General features: G+C 36.8%; 1 protein-coding gene across 2 annotated transcripts in view; it reads right to left on the reverse strand.

Annotated features, from left to right (window-relative positions):
- The window catches only part of LOC128660597 (collagen alpha-1(XV) chain), a 674,535-nt gene that overhangs the window by 38,977 nt on the left and 614,439 nt on the right, over positions 1-21,119 (reverse strand). The window contains exons 36-39 of one of the 2 annotated variants that reach the window (XM_053714523.1): positions 14,050-14,111; positions 7,985-8,113; positions 7,842-7,901; positions 5,603-5,662 (exon numbers count right to left, since the gene is read on the reverse strand). In XM_053714523.1, the coding sequence (XP_053570498.1) occupies positions 5,603-5,662; positions 7,842-7,901; positions 7,985-8,113; positions 14,050-14,111 (311 nt within the window). Of the gene's footprint in view, positions 1-5,602; positions 5,663-7,841; positions 7,902-7,984; positions 8,114-14,049; positions 14,115-21,119 lie in introns of both variants that reach the window. The other variant, XM_053714522.1, reaches the window with a different exon arrangement.

Genomic DNA, 21,119 nt, shown 5'->3' on the forward strand with positions numbered 1-21,119 from the left:
TCTCTACGATGAGATGCAATAATATATCACCCCCCCCCCGGCTCCTTACTCAATATCTTGATTATTTTGCATCCTGGCTACCTCTCCTTAGACATCCCTGCCCTCATTCTTGGGAATTTCAAACTCCCAGTCAACAATCCCACTGCCCCTGGTGCAAAAAAAAACTTCTTCAGCTGACTTCCTCTTACAGTCTGTTACTACTGTCACTATGGTCTGACTCTCCCACTCACAAAGATGGACGCTCCCTTGATCTGATTTTCAGCTATTAATGCGCTCTCTCAAACTTCACAAATTCCCCCTTTCCTCTTTCTGATCATAATCTCCTCACTTGTAATATCACAGCATTTTCTACTGCCCTCCCTCCTTCTAACCCTAACACCAAATTCCACAGGAGCATTAAGTCACTTGATCTTTCAAACTCTCTTAAACCTCTGCTCTCTTCAATCTCCTCCTTTTCCTGCCCTGACCAATCTATCCGTCACTATAATTCTACTCTTACAGCAGTCCTCTACTCTTATCTCTACTCTTTCTTCAAACCCAAAACGTCTGTTCTCCCCCATTTTAACACCCTTCTCTGCCAAACCCCACCTCTTATTTCCACTTCTCTCTCAGCTCAAGATTTTGATAACCACTTCACCTGCAAAATAGATTTCATCATAAACTAAATCATCTCTCAACACACTACCAGTCTCCAACCCCCACAGCCAATCACCAATGTCCAAAACCTGCAAAGCCACAAACTCAGCTTTTATAGTCACGCTACTGAAGAAGTCCCTGCGCTTATATCATCTTCTCACCTCATTACCAGTCCCCTTGATCCCATTCCCTCACAATTACTGCCCTCCCTCTCTCCTAATTTTGCTCCTATCCTCACACATATTTTAAATCTCTCCCTCAGCACTGGTATTTTTCCCTTATCCCTTAAACATGCACTTATTACACCTATCCTCAAAAAATCTTCTCTTGATCCATAATCCCCATCCAACTACTGCTCCTTTTCCCTACTCACCCTTGCCTCAAAACTTCCGAAAAGGCTCATATATACACATTTATCATATTGACTCAGATCTCTCTTTCACTCCCCACATCCAGTCTTTGGCCAATTTCTGCTGCCTCCACCTCAAAAACATCTCCAAAATGTGCCACTTCCTCACACAATACACAACTAAGACTTTAATCCACTCTGTCATCATTTCCTGCCTTGACAATTGCAAATCCATTCTCTGTCTATTTCCCTTGAAATCCATAAAATATGCCTCTGTCAGGCTGATTTTCCTTACAGGTCACTCCTCATCTGCTGCACCTCTCTGCCAGTCCCTTCACTGGCTTCCTCTAACGTCCAGAATAAAACACAAAATCCTGAATCTAACTTTTAAAGTTCTCAATAACACTGCTCCTCCCTATATCTCCAACCTTACCTCCAGATTCTCTCCCTACCAGTCCTTTTGCTCTGCTCATTATCTCCTTCTATCCTCCTCTCTTGTTACCTCCTCACATTCCTGTCTACAAGACTTCTCTAGACTGGTCTCTATTTTGTGGAATTCTCTGCCTCTCTCAACACGACTCTCCCCTAGTTTTCAAACTTCCAAACATTTCTTAAAGACTCTACTGTTCAGGGATGCATAAATTATACACTAACATTGTCCTCTCCTCCTTTTAGCTATTCTCTTCAACCCCTTTACCATGTAAGCCTACAAGCATAGCTGCTTTGTAGATCACCTTCATGACAGATGATTTACAAAAGTGAAACTTTTGGCAGGGCCCTCTATCCCTTTGTCTCCCATAATTGTCACCTTGCATATTAGACCCATGTCTTTAGCACTGCAGAATCTTTTGGCACTCTACAAATAACTGATAATAATAAAATAATAATAATAATTGAGCACTAACTGCTTTTGCATTGCCTTTTTATTATGCATTTACTGATTATGCATTATCGGCTAGATTACGAGTCTTGCGTTAGGCTTAAAAAGCAGTGTTGGCCGGTCCCAACACTGCTTTTTAATGCCCGCTGGTATTACGAGTCTTGCAGGTACAGGTGTACCGCTCAATTTTTTGGCCAGACTCGGAAATACCGTAAATCCATTTACGTCAATTGCGTATCCTATTTTTTCAATGGGACTTGCATAGCGCCGGTATTTACGAGTCTGCCAAAAAGTGAGCGGTAGACCCTCTCCTGTCAAGACTGGTACCGCATTTAAAAGTCAGTAGTACACTACAACGCCGTAGCATAAAACTCTTAACTATAGTGCTAAAAAGTACACTAACACCCATAAACTACCTATTAACCCCTAAACCGAGGCCCCCCCCACGTGGCAAACGCTTTAAAAAAAATTAACCCCTAATCTGCCGAACCGGACATTGCCGCCACTATAATAACTATATTAACCCCTAAACCGCCGTACTCCTGCCTCGCAAACACTAGTTACATTTTATTGACCTCTAATCTGCCATCCCTAACATCGCCGACACCTACCTACATTTATTAACCCCTAATCTGCCGCCCCCAACGTTGTTGCCACTATATTAAAGTTATTAACCCCTAAATCTAAGTCTAACCCTAACCCCCCCTAACTTAAATATAATTTAAATAAATCTAAATAAAATAACTATCATTAACTAAATTATTCCTATTTAAAACTAAATACTTACCTATAAAATAAACCCTAAGATAGCTACAATATAGCTAATAGTTACATTGTAGCTAGCTTAGGGTTTATTTTTATTTTACAGGCAAGTTTGTATTTATTTTAACTAGGTACAATAGTTATTAAATAGTTATTAACTATTTAATAACTACCTAGCTAAAATAAATTCAAATTTACCTGTAAAATAAAAACTAACCTAAGTTACAATTACACCTAACACTACCACTATAATAAATTAATTCCCTACATAAATTAAATTATCTAAAGTACAAAAACAAACAAACACTAAATTACAGAAAATAATAAACAAATTACAAGATTTTTAAACTAATTACACCTAATCTAATCCCCCTAACAAAATAAAAAGCCCCCCAAAATAAAAAAGCCCTACCCTATACTAAATTACAAATAGCCCTTAAAAGGGTCTTTTGCGGGGCATTGCCCCAAAGTAATCAGCTCTTTTACCTGTAAAAAAAATTACAGATCCCCCCAACATTAAAACCCAATACCCCCTTAAAAAAACCTAACACTAACCCCCTGAAGATCACCCTACCGGGAGACATCTTCATCCAACCGGGCAGAAGTGGTCCTCCAGACGGGCAGAAGTCTTCATCCAAGCCGGGCAGAAGTGGTCCTCCAGACGGGCAGAAGTCTTCATCCAGACGGCATCTTCTATCTTCATCCATCCGGTGCGGAGCGGGTTCATCTACTAAATGACGGTACCTTTAAGTGATGTCGTCCAAGATGGTGTCCCTTCAATTCCGATGGGCTGTTAGAATTCTATCAGCCAATCGGAATTAAGGTAGAAAAAATCCTATTGGCTGATAGAATGCCAGGCCAATAGAATGCCAGCTCAATCCTATTGGCTGATTGCCTCAGCCAATAGGACTGAACTTCAATCCTATTGGCTGATTGCATCAGCCAATAGGATTTTTTTCTACCTTAATTCCAATTGGCTGATAGAATTCTATCAGCCAATCGGAATTGAAGGGACGCCATCTTGGATGACGTCACTTAAAGGTACCGTCATTTAGTAAGAAGACTCCGGATGAAGAGGATGCTCCGCGTCGCATGTCTTGAAGATGGACCTGCTCTGCGCCGGATGGATGAAGATAGAAGATGCCGTCTGGATGAAGACTCTGCCGTCTGGAGGACCACTTCTGCCCAGCTTGGATGAAGACTTCTGCCCATCTGGAGGACCACTTCTGCCCGGTCGGATGAAGATGTCTCCCGGTAGGGTGATCTTCAGGGGGTTAGCGTTTTTTAAGGGGGGATTGGGTGGGTTTTAGAGTAGGGTTGGTTGTGTAGGTGGGGGGTTTTAATGTTGGGGTAGGGATTTGTATTTTTTTTTACAGGTAAAAGCTGATTACTTTGTGGCAATACCCCGCAAAAGGCCCTTTTAAGGGCTATTTGTAATTTAGTGTAGGGTAGGGCTTTTTTATTTTGAGGGGGCTTTTTTATTTTGTTAGGGGGATTAGATTAGATAATTTTAGTTAATTTAGTTAATTTATTTAATTATAGTGTAGTGTTAGGTGTAATTGTAACTTAGGTTAGGTTTTATTTTACAGGTACTTTTGTCTTTATTTTAGCTAGGTAGTTATTAAATAGTTAATAACTATTTAGTAACTATTGTATTTAGTTGAAATAAATACAAACTTGCCTGTAAAATAAAAATAAACCCTAAGCTAGCTACAATGTAACTATTAGCTATATTGTAGCTATCTTAGGGTTTATTTTATAGGTATTTAGTTTTAAATAGGAATAATTTAGTTAATTATAGTCATTTTATTTGTATTTATTTAAATTATATTTCAGTTAGGGGGGTTAGGGTTAGACTTAGGTTTAGGGGTTAATAACTTTAATATAGTGGCGGCGACGTTGGGGGCAGCAGATTAGGGGTTAATAAGTGTAGGTAGGTTGCAGCGACATTAGGGGCGGCAGATTAGGGGTTAATAAATAGTATGTAGGTGTTGGCGATGTTGGGGGCAGCAGATTAGGGGTTCATTAGTATAATGTAGGTGGCGGCGGTGTCCGGAGCGGCAGATTAGGGGTTAATAAATAGTATGTAGGTGTTGGCGATGTTGGGGGCAGCAGATTGGGATTAATAAGTGTCAGATTAGGGGTGTTTAGACTTGGGGTTCATGTTAGAGTGTTAGGTGTAGACATAACTTTTGTTTCCCCATAGGAATCAATGGGGCTGCGTTAGGAGCTTTACGCTGCTTTTTTGCAGGTGTAAGTTTTTTTTTTCAGCCGGCTCTCCCCCATTGATTCTTATGGGGAAATCGTGCATGAGCACGTTCAGCCAGCTCACCGCTAACGTATGCAGCGCTGGTATTGAGGTGAGATGTGGAGCAAAATTTTGATCTACGATCACTTTTTTGCGGTTAACGCCGGGTTTGGAAAAACCCGTAATACCAGCGCTGTCTGTAAGTGAGTGGTGAGCCTAAACTGCTCGTTAGCACCGCATAGCCTCTAATGCAAAACTCGTAATCTAGCAGTATGCGTTTAGTAGTCTTTTAACTATACTGACTTTTCTATAAAAGGAAGTATATTGTAGCTTTACCTGTGTTTTAAGCCCTTTGTGGGGGTTAAACACACAGATTTACATGGTCTGTAGTGCTAAAATAACATGCTCTAGAAAATTAGTGCATGCAATTTTTGCACAATAATGTCCCTTTAAGTAAAAAAGAGAGAGAGAGAGAGAGAGGGGGGGGGGGGGGGGTTGAGGGAGAAAATAGAGAGGAAGAGGGAACTAGACACAGTTCAATGTATATACAGTTCTTGATTATTAACAAGACAAAATATTTTCCTTACGTAAAATTGAGGTCTGAAGTTGAGTTACCTTGGTAACACAGTCCATGCCAGAGATCTCTAATCAAATATGCAGGTAAACAAGTCAAGGTCATTCACCTGCTTCATGTTTAATAAGAGAAAAGAAGAAATATTGTACTCACATTAGGTCGTCCATAATCTGGATTTATGCCAGGATTAAGTGGAGGGAAGGGATGGTATCCCTATAGTAATGAGAAAATATTGTCAGTTAGCTTATATGAGCATCTCGAAATTCAGTGAAATTGCATTTTTAATGGACAAAATGTATCTTCTATCACTTATTAAAGATCCATAAACTAGGTCCAAATGTGCCCCAAAATGCAAATATCAGAACAAAGTGCCAAATCATTCCACTAATTAAATCATGTAGCTTGAAACTCTAACTAAATATAAATATTTATAATGAACAGAAAGAAACCCTTAGATATTCTAGATTAGTATTTTCTGTTTAAGCATTTTCCAGTGTTAGAGTTATTTAGTTTTCTCTAGGATAACTTTGCAAAATATCAAAGAAATATACTTTCTCTTATCATAAAACATAATGCACAGTATACAGAAAGTCTATAGTATAATTATCAAGCTGCAATAAAATTAACCAAATTTCCTTCTCTGATCCAGGACCAGTCAACACAGTAGATTTGCATAATCAACAAATGCAAGATAACAAGACAATGCAATAGCACTTAGTCTGAACTTCAAATGAGTAGTAGATTTTTTTTTCTGACAATTTTAAAAGTTATGTCTTTTTCCACTCCCCCTGTACCATGTGACAGTCATCAGCCAATCACAAATGCATACACGTACCACCTGTACCATGCGACAGTCATCAGCCAATCACAGATGCATACACATACCATGTGACAGCCATCAGCCATTCACAAATGCATACACACTTATTCTTGCACATGTTCAGTAGGAGCTGGTGACTCAAAAAGTTTAAATATAAAAAGACTGTGCACATTTAGTTAATGAGAGTAAATTGGAAAGTTGTTTAAAATGGCATGCTCTATCTTAAAAATGAAAGTTTAATTTTGATTGAGTGTTCCTTTAAGGCTGAGATTGTGAAACTCTAGTTAAAGGGACCGTAAAGTCATAATTAGACATTTATGATTTAGACAAAGCATTCAAATTTAAACAACTTTCCAATTTATTTCTATAATTGAATTTACTTCATACTCTTGTTATCCTTTGCCGAAAGGTTTATCTCGGTAAATTTTGGAGAAGCGAAGAGCATAGGTTCTAGCTGATGATTGGTGGATATATATATATATATATAACGATTGTCATTGTCTCACCCATGTGTTCAGTTAGAAACCAGTAGTGCACTGCTGCTCCTTCAACAAATAATACCAAGAGAATAATTCAAATTTGATAATATAAGTAAACTGGAAAGTTGTTTAAAATTGTATGTTCTACCTAAATCATGAAAGAACATTTTTGGGTTTCTTGTTCCTTTAAATACATTTATATCTGCTTTTTAATCCTTTATTTAATGTGCTCTGAGATTACCTATAAAGTTGAAATGATTTTTTATAGACAGAGCTGCCTGGTCCGTGTTAACCCTTTCTAAGTGGTATTGTGTGAGCATTGTCAATCACATTCCCCTACATACCCAACAGCAACAAAACCGAGACAGGCTTATAGGCCTCCGGCCACATCTGTCTTTGGGAAGGTTGTCAAGTACCATAATTATAAAGCGTTGTATACAATCACGTCTACTTTATTTTGGATTCAGATTAACTGCAGAAAAACACTCTTCTTGTAATTTTGCAATAATTTCACAGTATTATGAAATAAACCTACAAAGTAATGAGTTAGCAGGGGTATTTTGAGACATTAAAGGGACACTGTAGCCAAAAAAATTATTTCGTGATTCAGATAGAGCATGACATTTTAAGCAACTTTCTAATTTACTCCTATTATCAAATGTTCTTCATTCTCTTGGTATCTTTATTTGAAATGCAAGAATGTAAGTTTAGATGCCAGCCCATTTTTGGTGAACAACCTGGGTTGTCCTTGCTGATTGGTGGATAAATTCATCCACCAATAAAAAAGTGCTGTCCAGAGTACTGAAACCAAAAAAAAGCTTAGATGCCTTCTTTTTCAAATAATGATAGCAAGAGAACGAAGACAAATTGATTATAGGAGTAAATTAGAAAGTTGCTTAAAATTGCATGCTCTTTCTGAAGCACAAAAGAAAAAATTTGGGTTCAGTGTCCTCTTAACCATAAAAATGAAGGCACTGACTAAGAAATCACCTATACTCTTTAAGGGGGAATCTTTCAATCTTGAGTTGTTGGAATTCCTTATGGATTTACCTCTTATATAGAATTTTTGAACATTTAATATTTTACAACTTACATGTCCAGAAATTGCTGGTGGTGGAGGGCTATCAGCAGGAAGAGAGATCAAGTCACCGAGCTAAAAGAGGAAAAACATTGCTAAGTACGAGTACAAAAGATCAGGTGTAAATTATCCAAAGAAGGCCTTGTTTTTGTCCTCACCTGAACTTTTCTCCATCCTCCTCGAACACGGACATAAACCTCGCTGCTCTCACTTAAGTACATAAGGGTTCCTTCTGGTACCAAGTGTGTCTTCTGCAACATATCTTCAACGTTTTTCGTTAATGTTGCCTAAATTAAAACAATACAATGATCAGAGCATGCGCTTAAATGTTATCACATCTAAATCTATTCTGTTAGCAACCATTACACTTTCATGGTGGCAGAGAAAATAATCCAATCGAGCGCCAGAGAACTAAATATTTCATTTAATTATTGAAGAATAGGAGCTTTGCTGGGATTTTAACAAACACTTCCAGCACAATAACTGCTGATTATAAAGAAGTGTGCAGGTTACGTTTTGTAGGGTATCCCCATAACTACTCACATGTTAAATTATATTTCCTGGTTTAATAATACAATTTTAGACACATGTAATACAAAATGGAAAAAAAACCTTTTCCCATTTACCACTGTTGTTAAATGTTTCTCTTTGTATGCTTTGTTGAAATTACGTACTGATCACGAGCACACTCCTGAGACTACCTCAGTATGCTCTCATAAAAAAGGAAACAAAGCGAAAGGGATATGAGAAGCAATCTTGAAAGTTTTGATGACCATGACTCTTTAATAGCATACAATATGAAATTCTAGCCATAGTATTAAGATGTTAGGATATATTGTTTATTGAACATGAATAAAGGATATGAAAAGGAGGATGTCATGAAAATGCATTTCTGATTTAGCTTTAAATGGTTACTAAAGGCACATTGAAAAATTACAAGCTCAAATTTTGTAACAACAAATAATTTTAAGACTAGCGACCCTGCACATCTATGTGTTTAACTATTGCCTAGAGAAATGCTGGTCCCAAGTGTAAACTGCCTATGATCCAAGCAGCAGCACAAGTCGCACGCCCCAGCTGTGCATAAGCGGAAGTTTCTGCTTTCTGCTTACTATGGCCTAGATTTAGAGTTCGGCGGTAAAAGGGCTGTTAACGCTCCGCGGGTTTTTTTCTGGCCGCACCATAAATTTAACTCTGGTATCGAGAGTTCAAACAAATGCTGCGTTAGGCTCCAAAAAAGGAGCGTAGAGCATTTATACCGCAAATGCAACTCTCGATACCAGAGTTGCTTACGGACGCGGCCGGCATCAAAAACGTGCTCGTGCACGATTCTCCCATAGGAAACAATGGGGCTGTTTGAGCTGAAAAAAAACCTAACACCTGCAAAAAAGCAGCGTTCAGCTCCTAACGCAGCCCCATTGTTTCCTATGGGGAAACACCTCCTAAGTCTGCACCTAACACCCTAACATGTACCCCGAGTCTAAACACCCCTAACCTTACACTTATTAACTCCTAATCTGCCGCCCCCGCTATCGCTGACCCCTGCATTACACTTTTAACCCCTAATCTGCCGCTCCGTAAACCGCCGCCACCTACGTTATCCCTATGTACCCCTAATCTGCTGCCCTAACATCGCCGACCCCTATGTTATATTTATTAACCCCTAATCTGCCCCCCACATCGTCGCCGACACCTGCCTACACTTATTAACCCCTAATCTGCCGACCGGAGCTCACCGCTATTCTAATAAATGGATTAACCCCTAAAGCTAAGTCTAACCCTAACACTAACACCCCCCTAAGTTAAATATAATTTTTATCTAACAAAATAAATTAACTCTTATTAAATAAATGATTCCTATTTAAAGCTAAATACTTACCTGTAAAATAAATCCTAATATAGCTACAATATAAATTATAATTATATTATAGCTATTTTAGGATTAATATTTATTTTACAGGCAACTTTGTAATTATTTTAACCAGGTACAATAGCTATTAAATAGTTAAGAACTATTTAATAGTTACCTAGTTAAAATAATAACAAATTTACCTGTAAAATAAATCATAACCTAAGATATAATTAAACCTAACACTACCCTATCAATAAAATAATTAAATAAACTACCTACAATTACCTACAATTAACCTAACACTACACTATCAATAAATTAATTAAACACAATTGCTACAAATAAATAAAATTAAATAAACTATCTAAAGTACAAAAAATAAAAAAGAACTAAGTTACAGAAAATAATAAAATATTTACAAACATAATAAAAATATTACAACAATTTTAAACTAATTACACCTACTCTAAGCCCCCTAATAAAATAACAAAGCCCCCCAAAATAAAAAATTCCCTACCCTATTCTAAAATACAAATATTACAAGCTCTTTTACCTTACCAGCCCTGAACAGGGCCCTTTGCGGGGCATGCCCCAAGAATTTCAGCTCTTTTGCCTGTAAAAAAAAACATACAATACCCCCCCCCAACATTACAACCCACCACCCACATACCCCTAATCTAACCCAAACCCCCCTTAAATAAACCTAACACTACCCCCCTGATGATCTTCCTACCTTGTCTTCACCATGCCAGGTTCACCGATCCGTCCTGGCTCCAAGATCTTCATCCAACCCAAGCGTGGGCTAGACATCCACTGAAGAAGTCCAGAAGAGGGTCCAAAGTCTTCCTCCTATCCGGCAAGAAGAGGACATCCGGACCGGCAAACATCTTCTCCAAGCGGCATCTTCTATCTTCTTCCATCCGATGACGACCGGCTCCATCTTAAAGACCTCCAGCGCGGATCCATCCTCTTCTTCCGACGACTAGACGACGAATGACGGTTCCTTTAAGGGACGTCATCCAAGATGGCGTCCCTCGAATTCCGATTGGCTGATAGGATTCTATCAGCCAATCGGAATTAAGGTAGGAATTTTCTGATTGGCTGATGGAATCAGCCAATCAGAATATAGTTCAATCCGATTGGCTGATCCAATCAGCCAATCAGATTGAGCTCGCATTCTATTGGCTGATCGGAACAGCCAATAGAATGCGAGCTCAATCTGATTGGCTGATTGGATCAGCCAATCGGATTGAACTATATTCTGATTGGCTGATTCCATCAGCCAATCAGAAAATTCCTACCTTAATTCCGATTGGCTGATAGAATCCTATCAGCCAATCGGAATTCGAGGGACGCCATCTTGGATGACGTCCCTTAAAGGAACCGTCATTCGTCGTCTAGTCGTCGGAAGAAGAGGATGGATCCGCGCTGGAGGTCTTCAAGATGGAGCCGGTCGTCATCGGATGGAAGAAGATAGAAGATGCCGCTTGGAGAAGATGTTTGCCGGTCCGGATGTCCTCTTCTTGCCGGATAGGAGGAAGACTTTGGACCCTCTTCTGGACTTCTTCAGTGGATGTCTAGCCCACGCTTGGGTTGGATGAAGATCTTGGAGCCAGGACGGATCGGTGAACCTGGCATGGTGAAGACAAGGTAGGAAGATCATCAGGGGGGTAGTGTTAGGTTTATTTAAGGGGGGTTTGGGTTAGATTAGGGGTATGTGGGTGGTGGGTTGTAATGTTGGGGGGGGGTATTGTATGTTTTTTTTTACAGGCAAAAGAGCTGAAATTCTTGGGGCATGCCCCGCAAAGGGCCCTGTTCAGGGCTGGTAAGGTAAAAGAGCTTGTAATATTTGTATTTTAGAATAGGGTAGGGAATTTTTTATTTTGGGGGGCTTTGTTATTTTATTAGGGGGCTTAGAGTAGGTGTAATTAGTTTAAAATTGTTGTAATATTTTTATTATGTTTGTAAATATTTTATTATTTTCTGTAACTTAGTTCTTTTTTATTTTTTGTACTTTAGATAGTTTATTTAATTTTATTTATTTGTAGCAATTGTGTTTAATTAATTTATTGATAGTGTAGTGTTAGGTTAATTGTAGGTAATTGTAGGTAGTTTATTTAATTATTTTATTGATAGGGTAGTGTTAGGTTTAATTATATCTTAGGTTATGATTTATTTTACAGGTAAATTTGTTATTATTTTAACTAGGTAACTATTAAATAGTTCTTAACTATTTAATAGCTATTGTACCTGGTTAAAATAATTACAAAGTTGCCTGTAAAATAAATATTAATCCTAAAATAGCTATAATATAATTATAATTTATATTGTAGCTATATTAGGATTTATTTTACAGGTAAGTATTTAGCTTTAAATAGGAATCATTTATTTAATAAGAGTTAATTTATTTCGTTAGATAAAAATTATATTTAACTTAGGGGGGTGTTAGTGTTAGGGTTAGACTTAGCTTTAGGGGTTAATACATTTATTAGAATAGCGGTGAGCTCCGGTCGGCAGATTAGGGGTTAATAAGTGTAGGTAGGTGTCGGCGACGTTGTGGGGGGCAGATTAGGGGTTAATAAATATAACATAGGGGTCGGCGATGTTAGGGGTAGCAGATTAGGGGTACATAGGGATAACGTAGGTGGCGGCGATTTGCGGTCGGAAGATTAGGGGTTAATTATTTTAAGTAGCTTGCGGCGACGTTGTGGGGGGCAAGTTAGGGGTTAATAGATATAATACAGGGGTCGGCGGTGTTAGGGGCAGCAGATTAGGGGTACATAAGTATAACGTAGGTGGCGGTCGGCAGATTAGGGGTTAAAAATTTTAATCGAGTGGCGGCGATGTGGGGGGAGCTCGGTTTAGGGGTACATAGGTAGTTTATGGGTGTTAGTGTACTTTAGGGTACAGTAGTTAAGAGCTTTATAAACCGGCGTTAGCCAGAAAGCTCTTAACTCCTGCTATTTTCAGGCGGCTGGAATCTTGTCGTTAGAGCTCTAACGCTCACTGCAGAAACGACTCTAAATACCGGCGTTAGGAAGATCCCATTGAAAAGATAGGCTACGCAAATGGCGTAGGGGGATCTGCGGTATGGAAAAGTCGCGGCTGTAAAGTGAGCGTTAGACCCTTTAATCACTGACTCCAAATACCAGCGGGCGCCCAAAACCAGCGTTAGGAGCCTCTAACGCTGGTTTTGACGGCTACCGCCGAACTCTAAATCTAGGCCTATGTGTTTAACACCTTTGCTGGGGTTAAACATAGTATTGCAGTGTTGTTAGTCTTTAAATTATACGCTATACAGCCTTTTAAACTATTTTGTTTATTAACAAGATTTTAGGCAGTGTCACATTTTGATCAACACAAGCTTTAAGAATATATGTAAAAATATGTAAACTAGAATAAATAACTTTAAAATGTAATTACCACTTTGTTATTGTAGCCTGTGATCAGCAGAACTAGACACATTTGAACGTGAGATTGATTGTTATAAGACTTTAAAATCAGTATTTGCTAGCAGCCAAAGAATGACAAGTTATTTCTTAAACTAATTTATCAGAAAAGCATAAATGTTGTTTTTCTTTCAGGATGAGAGTCCACAAACCTTAATATGTGGGATTGAATTCCTGCCTCCTAGTGGTGGGAATTCAATCCCACACATGAAGGCTCATGGACTCTCATCATCATATGAAAGAAATAGAGTGATTGCTCTGCATGTAAATACTCTTTTCATGTCTTAATTTTAATTAAACAATAGTTAGTTTGTCTAGTTCGTTTGTGATGTCATGTTCTGTCTTTTATCATTATTACAGCATGGAAATCTACAATGTGTTCTATCTTAATAAACAAGAAGGTTACAAATGCCAATATTAAAGGGACACTGAACCCAATTTTTTTCTTTCGTGATTCTGATAGAGGAGGCAATTTTAAGCTACTTTATAATTTACTCCTATTATCAAACTTTCTTCAGTCTCTTGGTATCTTTATTTGAAAAGCAAGAATGTAAGTTTAGATGCTTACCCATTTTTGGTGAACAACCTGGGTTGTTCTTGCTGATTGGTGGATAAATTCACACACCAGTAAACAAGTGCTGTCCAGAGTCTGAACCAAAAATTGTCTGTCTCCTTAACTTAGATGCCTTCTTTTTCAAATAAAGATAGCAAGAGAATGAATTGATAACAGGAGTAAATTAGAAAGTTGCCTAAAATTGCATGCTCTATCTGAATCATGAAAGAAGAAAAATTCGGTTCAGTGTCCCTTTAAGTCAATTCATTTTAACTGCTAGTCTGAAATAATGTTATTCATGTGTAGCCAACTGAATTAACCATGAATCCAAAACAGTCACTATATCTATACTAGACTCGAATTCTTTACCAAGTTTCTTGATCCCGGCATTCCTGGCTGTCCTGGTGGTCCAGGGGGTCCTGGAATTGCAACTGCTAAACGAATATTAAAAATATATATTATTATTATTTACACGTTTTATTTATTTATATATATATATATATATATATATATATATATATATATATATATATATATATATGTGTGTGTGTATGTACATTATTGTGCTTAAAGGAAAGATATATTATTACACTACATTATTTTTTTATTATAAGATGCACAGGAATTACTATATTATCCTTGCTACAATAAACTTTGTGACATTATATGTGGGTGTTTGTGTAAAAGTCCAGAAATATTTTATTTGCTTAGCAAATTCTTAGTAACAAATTAGAATTAATATTATCAAATGTTACATTTTCATTTCACAGAACATAGACTTACCTAGCAGATATGCCACAAATGAAATTGATTTTAATCATATAAAAAGGACAGTATAGTTTTTGTTTGTAAAATGTGTAAAACATATTTGCTAGGGATCTTGGGAAATGATTGCATGCCGTATTTTTGCACCATATTTATCGGGTACGAATTTGATGAAAATAGTAATAAATCTGTTTTAAACTGAGAGAGACAACAGAAATGGGGAGCTGTAGTTTATTATACATTGACATAAGGTTCCCACTATATTTTCTGCGCACCATTAGGCATCTTTGTTTACAGTTGCATCAGTTTGACTTTAAAGGGACATGAAACATTTCTCTTTCATGATTCAGATAGAGAATAAAAAAATTTTTAAAAAAGTTTCCAATTTACTTCTATTGTTTTATTTGCTTTGTTCTCTTGTTATTCCTTGTTAAAGAGATATCTAGATAGGTAGTGTGCACCTCTGGATCACTGCATGACAGGAAATTGTGCTGCTATCTAGTGCTCAGGTTAATGTATAACATTGGTGCAAAACTAAGGCCATATAGTACTGCAGACACGTGCACACTCCTGAGCTTACCTTCCTGCTTGTCCACAAAGAATAACAAGACAATGTGTTAAAAAGTAAATTGGAAAGTTGTTTAAAATTGTTTGTTCTATCTAAATCATCAGAGCAAAATGTTGGGTTTTATGTCCCTTTAACGCTGCATGTTCTTTTTGTGTATATCTCTGGCCCCTTTGACAACTCTTCTGTGCCCTACAGTTCCTACCAGAATAATTATACCTAATCTTCTACAGATTATGTGCTCCTGTTTATTCCATGCCATCCAATTCTACAAGTTTCAGGTGTGGGTCATATTAAAGGGTTAACCCCCTCAGTGCTGGGGTAGTGTCAACAACATCATTACTGGGCTTCCAATACCTGTGAGCTAGACAAACATGCTATATTGATTTAAAACCATATCACTTTAACCCTTTTGTGTCTGGGCTAAAGTGCCTACATCGGAACAACTGTTCCAATGTAGACAAATTGAAACCACGCGATCGTGCACACGATCGCAAGATTTCAATTATTGGATCGCATCTGGGGGGCGTCCCTACAACCCTAGGAACGCCCTCCAGACCGCGATCAAATCCTGAAAGCACAGAAGGCTTCAGGACAGCCATTAGCTATGGCGTTCTATTCCGTCATAACGGCTTTAAAGCCCAGTGTAATTATGATGGAACAGAACGGCATAACGGCATTAAAAGGTTAAAGAGCCTACATAAGATGCACCGAAAACACTAAATATAGGATTTAGTCTGTAATGTCAGAATATCTGACTCATTCCAATAACCATAGTGATCATTATTGCCTAAGCTGACATACCTGCCTTCATAATAAACAACATATTATTTTGTTTAGATGAATATTGCACAAGAATAGTTCTATTAAATGCAGGAATGCTTCTTGGATGCTAAGAATTATGTTTACTTTATAAATTTATTTATTAGAAAATGTAAACAATATTTTATATTAACATTCCTACGTCTTTTTAAAAGACGTATTTGAGACTTCATTTTCCTTTCAGCTGTTGTAATGAGTTTCTGTTGTAAACATGGTTATATATATTTTTTTTTATGCTTTTGGATAAAAATAACAAAATGCGACTTAAATTTAAAGGGACATACAGTACAAAATTAAATTGCTGTAATGTGTTTGAGCATTTTATTTTTGTACTATTGCTTGTATATAACTGTTTGTGTAAACCCTCAAAATGGTTGAACACATGGTGAAAGTTAGTTCCAGAGCCGTAATGCACGTCTGAAACCTTGCTCAATACTTTTGGTGAATGACAAGAGGCATATGTGCATAGCCATCAATCACCAGCTAGCTCCTGGAAATGTAGAATGAGAATGAAGCATGTTTGATAATAAAAGTGCAATTCATTTTCAACTTAAATGGCTGAAGGCAGGGTTATGAAATCCGGCACATATAGGGTTGCCACCTTGGCCATCTTTTCCTGGATAGGTATAAGTTATACATGCTGCAGGGTGTGCAGAGAGGAACATGCATAGTGCTGTTCAGTGTCACTATTTGTGTGCTGTCCAGGGTGGAAATTCATGCACACCCTGCAGCATGTATAACTCATAAGTGGAACTGAAAGAAGAAGGGCGCTCATGGTGCAGAATGTTTCAAAACATATATTGTGCTAATTTCGCAAGCTGGATCTCAACAGCCTCCAGCTGACTGGACCCCTGGGCTTCACTGGCAATCAGGATCCCTCTTGTGCTTGGCAGACAGTCTGGGTTCCACTCAGTTGTAAGGGTTAAAAATAGTCCCCATGAGTCTGTATCAAGCTGAGGTTTTAGAGAGAAAACTGCACCAAATAAAAGTTCTGTCAGGTTAATAAAAGATACAACGCGTTTCTCAGACCTGATGAAACAGACCTGTATATCTGAGACTATTTTTTACCCTTACAACTGAGTGGAACCCAGACTGTCTACCAAGCACAAGAGACTAGTCAGCCCCGCACTGAGAGGGATCCTGATTGCCTGTGAAGCCCAGGTGGCCAGTCAGCTGGAGGCTGTTGAGAATCCAGCTTGCTCTATTAGCACTTAGCCATAGTGCTTTATTCATTGTGAGTACCCTTTTGGAAATCTTTATTCTGATCAATATATGTTTTGAAACTTTTTGCACCATGAGGCGCCCATCTTCTTTCATTTCCAGATAGTCCTTTGCCAGACCAACCAGCATGAGGCGGACTAACTCATAGTGTTTATATTTACATAGCAGACATCTAATGGACTTGTAAGACTTTTTGTTTACAAATTTTTATTGTTTTCACAATGTTTAGTTCATTTTATATATTGTAATTGGTTTTATGTCCTGTAATAGGTCAAGTATATGACCTGCCTAGTTTAATAGCACCTTTAGATTCATTTTCATGCGATCTTTACTATAACTTATAAGTGTCGTGGAAAACATAGCTGAGGAGGCAACCCTACACATAAACTGAGCTTCTGGTAAGGATCTGCTTTAGTCAAACAGTGGGTTGATAAATTTTAAATTTCTGATTAGGTAAACAAGTAATGATAGAGGTAAAACATTTATTTTTTTTAAACACATGCACATAACAATAAATATCTTTATTTTATTTTTTATTTTTTTTGTGTCTCTGTGAAATAGGGAATTTTGGCCATAAAGTATTTTTGAGAATGTAATCTAATCACAGGTTTCATTCTATTATGATTGTATTGTTTTCATTGACTGAGAAAATGTCATCCTTTTTGTCATTTTGAATGTGATTTTTTTTTTTTTACAAAGACAAATAGTTTTGGAATTTATAGTTAAAGTTTATTTGTAATTTGCTTTTATAGATAAAAATGTTGGCAAATATAATGCCTCTGAACAATTAAATACATTTGTGCTCAGGTCTTTTAGGGCATGAAAAATGTAAAGTGTTTTTTTTTCTATATAATTATGGAAAGATTATTATGCTGCTGGGCAGTTTTTATTGATGTTTTAGCTTATGTGAGTTATTAAAGGGACACTGAACCCAAATTTTTTATTTTTGTAATTCAGAAAGAGCATGCAATTTTAAGCAACTTTCTAATTTACTCCTATTATCAATTTTAATTTGTTCTCTTGCTATCATTATTTGAAAAAGAAGGCATCTAAGCTTTTTTTTTGTTTCAGTACTCTGGACAGTACTTTTTTATTGGTGGATGAATTTATCCACCAATCAGCAAGGACAACCCAGGTTGTTCACCAAAAATGGGCCGGCATCTAAACTTACATTCTTGCATTTCAAATAAAGATACCAAGAGAATGAAGAAAATTTGATAATAGGAGTAAATAAGAAAGTTGCTTAAAATTTCATGCTCAATCTGAATCACGAAAGAAAATTTTTGGGTACAGTGTCCCTTTAATTACACGCGCACACACACACACACACACACACACACACACACACATATATATATATATATATATATATATATATATATATATATATATATATATATATACTATATATATATATGTGTGTACAGTTTTTGAATGGGTATGAGTTATTAATTTACAATTTTTTATATATATATATATATATATATATATGTGATAATTGTGAAAATGTATTTTATATTTGGAATTGGTAAGGGTTATTCATTTACATTTTTTATATATATTTGTGATAATTGTGCAATGGGTTTTGACTGTTGAGTGTTTTTCTGCATGTTATAGCTTTTCTAATAAATATGTTATATACATGGGTTGGTTACAATTTGTGCCCTTCCTTTTAGCAGATAATTTCTGAATGTAGGTTGGTATTTTTTTTATTTTTTTTTAACTGATTACAGTTCTTGAATCCTTCTACTGATAATATCCCTGAAGCTTGACATTTTTGATAAGTGAAAATGGCCCTGTAAATGCAACAATTTGGATTGTTATCAGGAAAACAGGACTTGCACATATTAAAGTGACAGTCAACACCAAAATTATTATTGTTTAAAAAGATAGATAACGCCTTTACTGCCCATTTCCCAGCTTTGTACAACCAACATTGTTATATTAATATACTTTATAACATTTAAACTTCTACATTTCTGCCTGTTTCTAAGCCACTACAGACAGCCTCTTATCACATGCTTTTGTATTTGCTTTTCACAACAGAAGACTGCTAGTTCATGTGGGCCATATAGATAACATTGTGCGCATGCCCGTGACGTTGTGGCAGACATTGCACTAATTGGCTAAAATTCAAGTCAATAGATAATAAAGTCATGTGATCAGGAGACTATCAGAAGAGGTTTAGATACAAGGTAATCACAGAGGTTAAAAGTGTATTAATATAAACCATATTGGGTATGCAACACTGGGGAATGTGTAATAAAGGGATTATATATCTTTTTAAACAATAACAATTTTGGAGTTGACTGTCCCTTTAAGTATAGGACAATATTTCACTGAAACAATAATGAAGAAAGTGCTGCTAACAAATAATGAAAATGGCGGATTGTGGTCATGTCAACATTAAAATTGTCTCATTTGCAGCCGTACACAATCTGTTTGACAATTTATCCCCATAGTTTGCCAACTTGACTATGAAAAAGGAGTATGAGGTGTTGATTCTGAGGACTGGAAGTGCTTTTGTTTATAAAAAAAATGGCCGTGGCTAACTATATCTACTTCAGTAACAAGTTCTGATTTTGCTCCTCCAAATAATTCAAGTGGCAGTTGGAGTTTGGTTATTGGAAAACAATTGCAGCAAGCAAGATGTTAATGCATTCAACTGTTTTCTCGCACTCACCTAGTATGTTAAATGATTGCAAAACAGCAGAAAATGTAATTGCATGGTGATTACACCATTTGGCTATGTGTTTAACTTCTTTGCAATGGCTAAACACATAGTTAGACAATTATTTGTGCATAAGAGCATTAGTGTACTATTATGTCCCTTTAAAGAAAGTCTGGCATGCAATTGTTTTCTAGTGACAGTGCTTAACAATTTAAAAAAACAAACAAAAAAAAAACCTGCATAGACATTATACTTCATATTTAACCTAACAAGAGCTGGTTCTGCATTAACTATTAATTATTTACAACATACAGCTGAACATTGTAGTGATCAGTTTTGCAGTGTGTTTTTATGCAACCAACTTCAATGGCAAATATGATTGTTGAGAGTCACTGTGGTTTGTCAACTTCAACCTTTAATGCATGAAAGAGTTAATTTTTTCCTCTGCTCCCTCCTTATGGAAAGCACGCTGCATATGCTACTTAATAGACTAGTGATATCAGCATTGCTTGTGTAAGCACAGTTATACTCTAAACCTGTTGCTAAATGGCTTCAGGTGTTTGGTATTAAGTAGTTCTTCAGCAATGTGAGAAATCATTAAAAAGTTGACAAGACTAAACACTAAAATGTTCTGGCCTGGTAGGTGAGAACTCCTTAAAAAACGTAACAGATTAGTTTCAGTTATTTAAGAAAAAATAATTAAAGTTGAATAAGTATGACATTTAAATATTATTATCATTTCATTAAAATATAAAGAACCTGTCACATTGACAGTTCAGTACAATCAGGCAAACAACTGCAAGAACAGCCTTTCAAATGGGCTGGGTTCTCTCTCATTCCCTTCCCTTAAAGAGATAGGAAAGTCAAAATTTAAGTTGCATGATTCATATAGAGCATGTAATTTTAAGACACATTTAAATTCACTTCTATTTTCAAATGTGCTTCGTTCTCTTAGTATCCCTTGTTAAAAAATGAATATGCACATATCATACACTAGTGGGAGCTGCCGCTAATTGGTGCCTGCACACATTTGTCTCTTGTGATTGGCTAAATAGATAGTTTCAGCTTCCTGTCAGTAGTGCAATGCTGTCCCTTCAGCAATGGATAACAAGAGAATGAAGAAAATTTGATAATAGAATTAAAATGGAATTCGAATGTATGTTCTATCTGAATCATAAAATACATTTTGGGGGTTTACTTAGGGTTACCACCCGTCCCTTAAAATACAGAACACTTATAAGTTATACATGCTGCAGGGTGTGCAGGGAGGAATATAAATAGTGCTGTCCAGAAACACAATACATGTTCCTCCCTGCACACCCTGCAGTATGTGTAACTCATAAGGGCCCAGGAAAACATGGCTGAGGGGGCAACCCTAGGTTTACTATCCCTTTA

This window comes from Bombina bombina, chromosome 5 (genome assembly GCF_027579735.1).
Source record: "Bombina bombina isolate aBomBom1 chromosome 5, aBomBom1.pri, whole genome shotgun sequence".
In the NCBI taxonomy this organism is placed as follows: domain Eukaryota; kingdom Metazoa; phylum Chordata; class Amphibia; order Anura; family Bombinatoridae; genus Bombina; species Bombina bombina.